This window comes from Rissa tridactyla, chromosome W (assembly GCF_028500815.1).
Source record: "Rissa tridactyla isolate bRisTri1 chromosome W, bRisTri1.patW.cur.20221130, whole genome shotgun sequence".
In the NCBI taxonomy this organism is placed as follows: Eukaryota; Metazoa; Chordata; class Aves; order Charadriiformes; family Laridae; genus Rissa; species Rissa tridactyla.
The window spans coordinates 27,865,314-27,875,114 of NC_071496.1; the positions used below are offsets into that span (position 1 = coordinate 27,865,314).

Here is a 9,801-nt window from a genome sequence, read left to right on the forward strand (position 1 = left end):
TCACAGCCACCCAGTCAGCCTCCAACGTTTCCTCCAGAGCAAAGGCGGACATGGCGCTGCGCGGCTTCCCCCAACACACCCACCCACCCGCTCCTGTCCCGTCCCGTCCCGTCAGCCGTCTCCGCCTGCCCCGCCGGCAACAGCTCCCCGTAGCCCCGCCTCACTGCCCACCATCAGCCATCTTAGCGACGGGGGGACGGGGAAGGATGCGCTGGATCCCGACCGACGCGGCGGGGGTGGGGCGGAAGGACAGAGAGGAATCACTTCCTCTCTGCTCGGTGTCCGCTGCGGGGAAATCCCACCGCTGCCGCCTCTGATCATCAACCTGCCACCGCGGCAGATAATGCCCAGTGTCCCCACAACAGATACGTCACGCGAGGCAGGATCTATTTACAAGCGGCGGTGGCACTGCGGCCACTCAACACCGCCCCGCGGCCTCCCGAAGGCCCGCCTTCCCACCCCGTTGTCGCAATTGTCCCCATTGGCTGTCACCCTAGTTTCCCCGACGGAGGGAAGTGGGCGGAACCTCGCGCTCCGCCTCGACCCTTCTCCGCCAGCCACACTCACCATCTCCCGCCCTCCCTTCTCGCTGTCCCGTGGTGGGCGGGGTAAGGGCGATGCCCCGCCCCTTCCCTCGGACGTACAACGCGGCCTCAGCGGCCGCACGCTACATGCTGGGAAGGGCACGTGCCGGGCTGCGGTCGTTTCGGGGGCTGGGCGGCTCCACAGGAGGGGAAGGAAGTGGGGCTGCTGCCATCTGATTTCCCCTGGGGTCAGCTGAGCGGTGTCCGCCCGGCGGAAGCGGGCTGTTCAGGTTGAAATCTGCCACCCCTGTCGTACTTGCACCGTGGTTCCCGGGGGCAAGCTAGGGGGCAGCAGCCTCTGTTTCAGGCAGCTTCTGAGGCAGCGCTGGCTTTGCCTGCCGTGGCTCTGGCCTTGCTGTTAACTCCCTGTCAGTCTGTCACTCCGGTGGGGCCCATTGGCCTCTGCAGCCCTGCACAGCAGCTCCTCTGACCACTCTCCACTAGCCTGCAGTTAGTGCTTTCCAGGGCCTCTGCCCCCAAGCTGCCAGAGGGTTTTTAAGTATGGAGGTTCGTGAAGGCGGCAAGTCATGTGATACATGCAGAGGATTTGTTTCTGCTTTTCCTGTTCCCTAAAGCAGTTTTCTGCATGGTTATGGGAAAGGATGTGGTGCATCAGCAGCTTGTTCTAGTTGTATGACTTCATTCTGATTAGAGATTGAACCAAAGTATTTCAAAGATCGATTATCAAGAACACCTAATGGCACGCCGTGCAGCAAAAGTTTGCACTTGTGGTTAGGCTGCAAGAGAGTGCAGCATCTGTGATGAGACCTGGAGATGAGGGTATGGTCTAAAATAGCTGTTTGGGGCAATTCTTTAACTTTATAACTGAAGTTAACTGATTGCGCTGAGACATGGCATTTTATGCTCATGTTGTCCTGTCCTACTTAAGAACTGGCAATGTGTTAACTGTAGGTTACAGTAAACCAGCATAGACAACTCCCATAAGCATGTCTGAAAGGAATGATTAATCACCAGGCCAATGGTCAGTTTCTTGGTGCTCTTTGGGATATTCAATTTCTTTTCTTGTATAAATGAAAAAAATACTTCTTACTGTAACAATCCTGAAATACTTGCATCAAAAATAAGATCAGTAGACAATATTAATTGGCCCATCTGTGATATTGTCCTGCTCCAAATTAGAGGAAGCACTGGGGAAATAAAACATTCTCAATTGAGTTTGCCAGAGAAGCAGAGTGAGTCATAGCTTTTTTTCTAAAGTTACTATATTGACTAGCATCCTGTCCTTGGAAGCTAAAGTATTTGAGGAGAGCCTCTGGCAATCCAAACATTCTCTGGTCATTAACAAAGCAACCTTGTATATTCAGGAGAATCATGGTTAAGTCTATTATTATTAACACCCAAAGTCACAGCTGTTAGAAAAAAGCAGGAAATTGTGGCTCAGCAGCCATAGGAATGACCGTATCTGTGTTCTAAAGGTGATGTATGCTGTACATCTTGGAGAACAACATTCTTTTCTATTACCATAAATTTAGGCATCAGATCAAAGCACCTGTGAAATGATCTGGAAGATTTGATTATACCCCGTGTAGAAGTGGCCAAGCAAGCAAGCAAGGAATACACTGGTGGAGGAAATAAAGTCTCTTTCTGTTAGTTATTCAGAAACAAATTTGCAGTGGATGAATGTAAGCAGCAATCAATTTTGTCTTCAGTAATGCATGAAAGAAAAATTTAAACAATGAAGATGCAACAGTGTGTGTGTATATATATATATATAGATCTCTCCAGACTTAAGAGAATTAAACACAGATTCAAAATTTCCCATCAGCCAAAGGATCAGAGTCCTAGTATTTCAGGTACATTACTGTAGAGGCCAATGTCTTTGAAGCAGTATTAGCCTGGCTGTTCTCAGATAGCAGAGGGACAAGCTGGTATGGTTTAAAGTAGATATTAGGTAAATATAACATTTGTGAGCTGGCTGAAAACTATTCTGAAAATCACTCATCTACAATCAAATTTATGACAGGCCTCTTTTCATGCAGTAGAAAAGCTGTGCCATCAGCTCTCAAGAGCTATTATATTTTGCCAAAAAAACTTACAGGAACAAAAACTTGCAAGGCAATAGCAATTTTTCAAAATCACGTTATCAAGAAGCACTGAGTAACCTTCATAGTAACTTCTGTATTGCGGGACATGCATAACATTTCATTCATAAACATATAAAGGGCAGGCTTTTCAGATGTTGGTGATTTGTTCTTAAAGGTGGTGAAAGGAAATACGTCACTCATCTCTACCATATAAAACAGCAAAAATTTAAAATTACATTCTTAAAGGCTAGTAGTTGCCTTCTGAACAGGACTTGTGGAGTGTATTCTTCATCACTAAGCAGAAGTGGGTTAGGTAGCACTCAATCAGCCTGACCTGTGGTTGATTCCCACACTTTAAAAAGGTGACAAGTTTGCGGCAACTGAAACAACTACTGGGGAGCATCTCCGAAGAGAACACAAGCTGCCTGGAGAGAAGTGAGCTGCTGCACACTGCTGCTGAGGATGTGGCACTTCAGTGCATGTGGATCCCATTGCTAACCTGGAAACTGCATATGTGAGAGGCCTAGTTAACCTTACGGCCAGGGCTGTTGGAAGTAGCAGTTACTCAGCCAACAAGCTGGATTATTATGTTTTCAAGAACCAAAGCTTTTTGAGAGCCACAAGTGTTCTGTCACTAGTGAGCTGAAATGTAAGGTTAGGAATACAATTGATGTCATATTTTTCTGGTAAGAATTGGGTCAAGCACCAGAACTTTTAAGGCAGGGAGTCATTGCCATCACAGCCATCCTTGGGTGGTCTCCAAGCAGTGATATTTAATAAAATCTTAAGTTAATAAGCCAGTGAAGAATAGGTTTGCAAGCTTCCAGGAGTTGCTTTGTGCTTTTTCTGCCTTACAGTATCATTTCTCTGAACCTGTATCTGCTGGTTCTCAGACATGATCTCAGTTCAAGTTGGTGTTGGGAAAACAAGGCAACTACGGAATCCAAATTCAGCGCAAAAGGAGATATAGCGAAAGATTCCCATCTGCATTGATTGTAGCCTTCCTATGCAGATCCATACATAATCAATGCAGAACCAGGCTGGTGATAGGATGAAACCCTATGGAACCGCACATGTGTGGGGTGGATTAGTAATTGCCAGGCATAAAAGATTGGGTCTTCTGTGGATTGAATAACCTGAACCACTGCAAAGTGATCTCACCAAGTGCTGCATAAATTGTCTTCTGCATGCTGATGTTGTGAACAAGAACAGAAATACTCCTGTGTTTGTACAAACATTCCAGCACCTAGCGTGTGACTCCTACAGCATGCTGCAGACTGAACCAAAATTATACCCTTCTGAACCTGAATTTTTGAACGCCTTGAATAAACTAGCTTTAGTACAAAGCATTTTTGAGAAAAACAGGTCTCATCTGATTTAAAGTTTGATCAATTCCAAATGACTGCGGTTGCAACATGATTTCTGTACAAATACAAGACTACTATATTCTCAGTTAACCAGCTGCACAATTCCTTACAGTAATCGAGATGAAGGGGGGAGGATATTCAATAGCATGCTTCAAAGTACTGTAGCATCGAGTGTATTTTTAGGTGTCCTGAAATTGCTATTAAGTATTGTGAAAAACACAGCTATGCTGGACAAGCATTTTAAATAGGTTTCTGTTGATAGTATGATTCAAATTTTAATGTGGGCAAGCCAAATAGCAACGTCTGTTTGTTCTTAGTGGGAGTCTTTTCTGGCAAAAGTTTTAAGAGTGTTTTTAGAGTATGTCTGTGTGAAGTGAGACAAGAAGCTGGCTGCATAAAAGCATTGTTGACTTTGTGATGACTTAGTAGCAATGAAACATCCACCCAAAAGTATACTTTCTAGTAATAGTTGTAGCTACACTTGAAATTCTGTAAGTGCCTACCCTTAACAGTTTTGATATAAGAGGAGATTTGAGGTAGTTTCCAAGTACAAGGAATTGCATTGTACAGCAGAACCAGTATAGCTGCAGTACATGTGATAGCCCATCCATTTTATGGAGAAAAACTGTATACTTTGGATATTTATGCTGGCTCTAAACTGAAGAATTTTCTGCAACCAAATATTATTGCAGTTGTAGAACATGTGAAGTTATTACAAATAAGCTTTACAAATGTGTGATAAACTGAACATGTAATGTAATCTCTCACTTACTGCTGAGGGGACCCAGTAGTTTAAATATAAATCAATCTTTCCTTGAAAGGAAAAAAAGTTTAACTAATAATAATTTTACTAAATTGTATGAAAGTAATCAGTAGTCTCTGTGGTAGATAAAACAGTTTGCAACAAGAGAGACAATTGGAGCAGTCCTGTCTTGCAGGCTGGATGAGTTGGGAATGGTGGTACTTGCAGGTCTCTTTAGTTGTTTACAAAGCAATTCTTCAATTTGTTTGTTTACAAAAACTATATTCTGAGGTGCTCCACCCAAGTACATGGGGATAGGGAAAATTATCCTGATGACAGAAAGAACAATTTGTATCTTTGAGAAATTAAAAGTTTTTTTAAAGTACTTGATTTTTGCATTAACTTTATTTTTTTTTTGTCATGCTTAATATCTCATAATTACACAAAGATAATTTTATCAAGCAGTTCCCCAAAAGTCATATTTTCTTTGAGGACAAGAGTGAAAAAGTCCAGTCATATTGTGAGATTTCTCAAAATAGATTTATAAAGGAAATGCCTACTTGGCTCTGAATAGAGTGTACTGAGCTGTGCAGCAATATCAAGACTATAGTGGAGCATTGGAAGATGTTATTCAAGGAAAGAGGAAGCAATATGTTTAGCCACATCCACAATTCAACTCAGTCAATGAAGAACATTTGTAACTAGGCAGGGGAAGCCACAAACCACAGAACAAGCATTCAGTTATAACAGACAAAATACCTACATGAATCTAAAAAAAGGAAATTATAGTTCCTGTGGTAGTGAATACAGTCTGCCTTCTGATTAATCAGTGGAACTTATGACAAGAAAACAATTCAGATGTTTTTAAGTAGCCTTAGAGGTTTCATCCTCTATCCCTGATATACTGATGGAGAGATTGATAGACTGACAATCCTGGTTTGTCTGCAAGATCACACCAGGCCTTTACTAAAATAATTTGAATGTATGGAAAAAGATTTATCTGAGGTTATCTGGATTCCCTTTTGGGTGAAAAGAGCGGGTTGAAGACCACTTAGCGATCACTTAGCTTTTTAGTGTGCAATCCTGGCATTTCCCATAAACATGTATGTAAACTGTTGTTCCTTTGGTCTGAGGGAAAAAAACTTTGGATGCTGGATGAGTCACTCGTATTTCCAGTATGTTTCTAAGCCATCTGACCCCTGCAAGATTCTGCAGGGCTTGTGTCATTGTATTATACGCTGTCTGAGATGAGCATAACAGACTATTGTAAGCACAGCCAACGATGTCCTTGGGTCACAATTTGGATGGTAAAATTTCTAAATACATTCTCTAAAAGGCTAAGAATAGATTGAGTAACGAACCTAAATTACTCAATTATGTGATTAAGGGGTAAATATAACATTTCTAGCCAATACTCAAGAGGTCTTAGCTTGAGTCTGATAAATTTCATCTATTATGGTGACAAAAATCTGCACTGAGCCAAGAAAGCATTAAGATTTATTTGCACTGTTTGTGACTTTCAAAGCTGTCTTACCAGACTAGCAATTTGATTTCCAGTCAAGACACCACCTTAGGAGAGTGTCAGGAAATTTGTCTTTTGCTGTCCAATTAATCCTCATTGCTTTCTCTGTATTGACGAAGATTCTAAGCATGATCAATTATCAAATTAAGTATCTGTGATTTATAAAATAACAAGAATGCTGTCATAATTTTTTTTCACCAAAATATTCTGATGTTTATCATTCTGCCCCTCTTTCATACAGATCAGGGAAGCCCATGGATACTTATTGATTATCTTTTGGTTGGACTCGATGATCTCAAAGGTCCTTTCCAACCATGAAGATTCTATGATTCTATGATTCTATGATCTTTATTATTCACTCAGTCTCAAGGATACCCAATGCATTTTGAGTCACTTGCTAGCCTCACCACAGAAACTAGTGTTCATACAGCCTGTATGTAATTTCCTTGCTATTTCAGCTATACTATTCTAAATACCCAACCTGCTTATGTTAAAGCTGCCTTGTATACATTCGTGCAAGATTCAGTCACAGCTCTGATTGCAGTGTAGACATACAAAACCTTAGAAGAGCAACATCTTAGAAAATATATACATTAATCTTTGGTTATCGCAACAGCAACAGAGTACGCTAATACAGAGGTAGAGTTGGGGCAGAAGCTAAAACACAAGGCAGAATAACATCAATATTAACAGACTTTGGAACATAAAAATATCTAGACTTGTATGATGTTTACTAAGCATAGAGTTTTTTCCTAGGTGTTTTGAAATTCTGTCTCCTAATAAAATGCAAGTCAGCAGGCTAGAGGGAAGTTTAAAGTCTTACCAGCTTTTGAGCAGAAATAACTACTGACAGCAGCTATAGTTTGGCAGATATGTGTTCCAGCATTTTGGGATCCAATGAGATTGGAGACAGTTCAAGACGGAGAACAGCCTGCTGTGTAAAGAAATGCACACTAGTGAGAAAGTCTTGCAACAAAATTCTCCAGAGCGCTAGGGGAACACTCTACACAACTTACAGAGTGAAAGGTCACAATAATGCTGATGATGGTACGGGCAAGCCTTAATCCTGAGTGTTCATATCAAAGCATGTCAGGATAAGACCCCCTGCATCTAGGAGATCTGAGGTGTTCTCCTCTACACATCAGTAGAAGGCCTGACATTTAGCCTCACTTATGAAAGAAGTTCTCATCCTGATTAAACTGTTCTGGAGAAATACTGGATAGCATCAGCTTCTGTCTGTAGACATAGCTACACCCAAAGTTGCTACATGCTTGAGTCTGATCCAGTTACTCAATACAGGAGAAACAGATGGTATCTTCATCTGGTTCCATCTTCAGCTGAATTACCATGTGATCCCACTGCCAGCACCAAAGAAGGGAAACAGTCCTGGTAAAAAGAAGTCCAAATCTTCTGTTCAGGGGCCTGCATGTTTCCCAGCAAATGGGTACATCCCTCCTTAAAGACAGATGATCAGATTTTGAAGAGTAGCAAAGTCCCATACAAAACTATAATTTGTAGTTTAAATGAGAGTGATGAAGGGGAGATGTGTTTTGTTTCTTTTTGTAATATCAAGTGGGCAAGCCTCTAAGTAAATTGAGCCCCAGGGTTAAATTTTAGGGATGGTGCTCTTTAATGTTTTTATAAATGATCTGGATGCAGGAGTCAAATGTACATTAAGTAAGTTTGCCAATGATACTAAACTAGGAGGAGCTGTGGACTCCCTTGAGATTAGAGAGGCCTTACAGAGAGATCTGGATAGACTAGAGAGCTGGGAAATCACCAACCATATGAAATTAAACAAAAGCAAATGCCGGATTCTGCACCTGGGAAGGGGTAATCCTGTTTATATGTACAAATTGGGGGACAGAAGGCTGGAGAGCAGCCCCACGGAAAGAGATCTGGGGGTTTGGGTTGATGGCAAGTTGAATGAGTCAACAGTGTGCCCTGGCAGCCAAAAGGGCCAATTGGGTCCTGGGGTGCATCAAGCATAGCATAGCTAGCCAGTCGAGGGAGGTGATTGTCCCCCTCTATACTGCACTGGTGTGGCCCCACCTCGAGTACTGTGTGCAGCGTTGGGCGCCTCAATATAAGAAGGACATCAAACTACTAGAGTGTGTCCAGAGGAGGGTGACCAAGATGGTGAAAGACTTATGAGGAGCGGCTGAGGTCACTTGGCTTGTTCAGCTTGGAGAAGAGAAGGCTGAGGGGTGACCTCATCATAGTCTACAACTTCCTCAAGGGGGGCAGCGGAGGGGGGGTGCTGATCTCCTCTCTCTGGTGACCAGCGATAGGACACAAGGAAATGGAATGAAGCTGCGTCAGGGGAAGTTCAGATTGGACATTAGGAAAAGGTTCTTCACTGAGAGGGTGGTCAGTCACTGGAACAGGCTCCCCAGGGAAGTGGTCATGGCACCAAACCTGTCAGAGTTCAAGGAGCGTCTGGACAACGCTCTTAGTCATATGGTTTAGTTTTAGGTAGTCCTGCAAGGAGCAGGGAGTTGGACTTGATGATCCTTATGGGTCCCTTCCAACTTGAGATATTCTATGATTCTTTAAGTAGGCATTCTGCAGTGAAGCAGCAAACTTCAAGGATGTGGGATGGGAGAGGGCTTAGTGTTAGAAATAATATACTTTTCTGTATCCAAATAATGTTCAGCATTTGTAGAAAGGGGTTATTTCTCTGATTCTTTATTACTGTCATGTGATTGCTGATGAATAGCTGGGCTGAAAGCAAATCAGGCTTGTAAAAAAGGAGAACCACTTTTATTTTTAGAAATAAATATTTTTCCTCTTAAGCTGTATCTCAAACACTTTGCACAAAAATTTAGTTTCTAATTGTAGACCCTTCGGAAAAGAAACAACATCCATATAATTACTTTATAAAGTTGTTTGTAGGCAGAAATGACACATGGCCTTTTGTCCTGGTTTGAGGTAAAACATAACCAACTTTCTGTTCAGTAATTTTACTTCTTAGCTAGGCCTCTCCTAACTCTCTGAAATTAACAGCATATTGTGCTGAAAACTATTCGTTCTCAGAGTGATAAGACCTATGTTTATAGTTTATGCCAAGGAATGGTATGTAGAGAGGCTCTTGCTTATACTAATTGCTATAACAACCAAGGTCAGCTAATTTCATTATTTGCCCCATTGGAGGGTCAGAAAGGGAAAAGCATAGAGGGGTCCCACCTGCAGGGAGGAGCGGACAGGACAGGTGACCCAAAACTGACCAACAGGGGTATTCCATCCCATCTGCCCCATGCTCAGTATAAAAGCTGAGGGATCAAAGGGTCAGGTTTTTTTTCTTCAGTGGCCGACGTCTGAGGAGGACCCTGTCTGTTCATCTGCCTTTGATCCTGATCCATGGGTTCCTGACTCCAGATCCGTAATCCAGTTCCCATCCGTCGCTGAGTCTAGTCTGGGACTTCCCCAGTGCCTGTCAGTGACATCGTCCTGGGAGCTTAATACGGTTTTGTATATATTGTCTCTATTTCATTATTTCCTTTTTATTTTATTATTAATATTTCATTAAAGTAGTTTAGTT

The 9,801-nt window shown here is 42.5% G+C and overlaps 1 protein-coding gene across 1 annotated transcript in view; it reads right to left on the bottom strand.

Annotated features, from left to right (window-relative positions):
* Positions 1-434, bottom strand: part of LOC128901976 (junction-mediating and -regulatory protein-like) — a 117,655-nt gene extending 117,221 nt beyond the window's left edge. Inside the window, exon 1 of the mRNA XM_054184196.1 lies at positions 172-434. Coding sequence (XP_054040171.1) covers positions 172-321 — 150 coding nt within the window. The 5' untranslated portion in view covers positions 322-434. The remainder of the gene's footprint in view (positions 1-171) is intronic.
* Between the last annotated feature and the right edge of the window lie 9,367 nt (positions 435-9,801).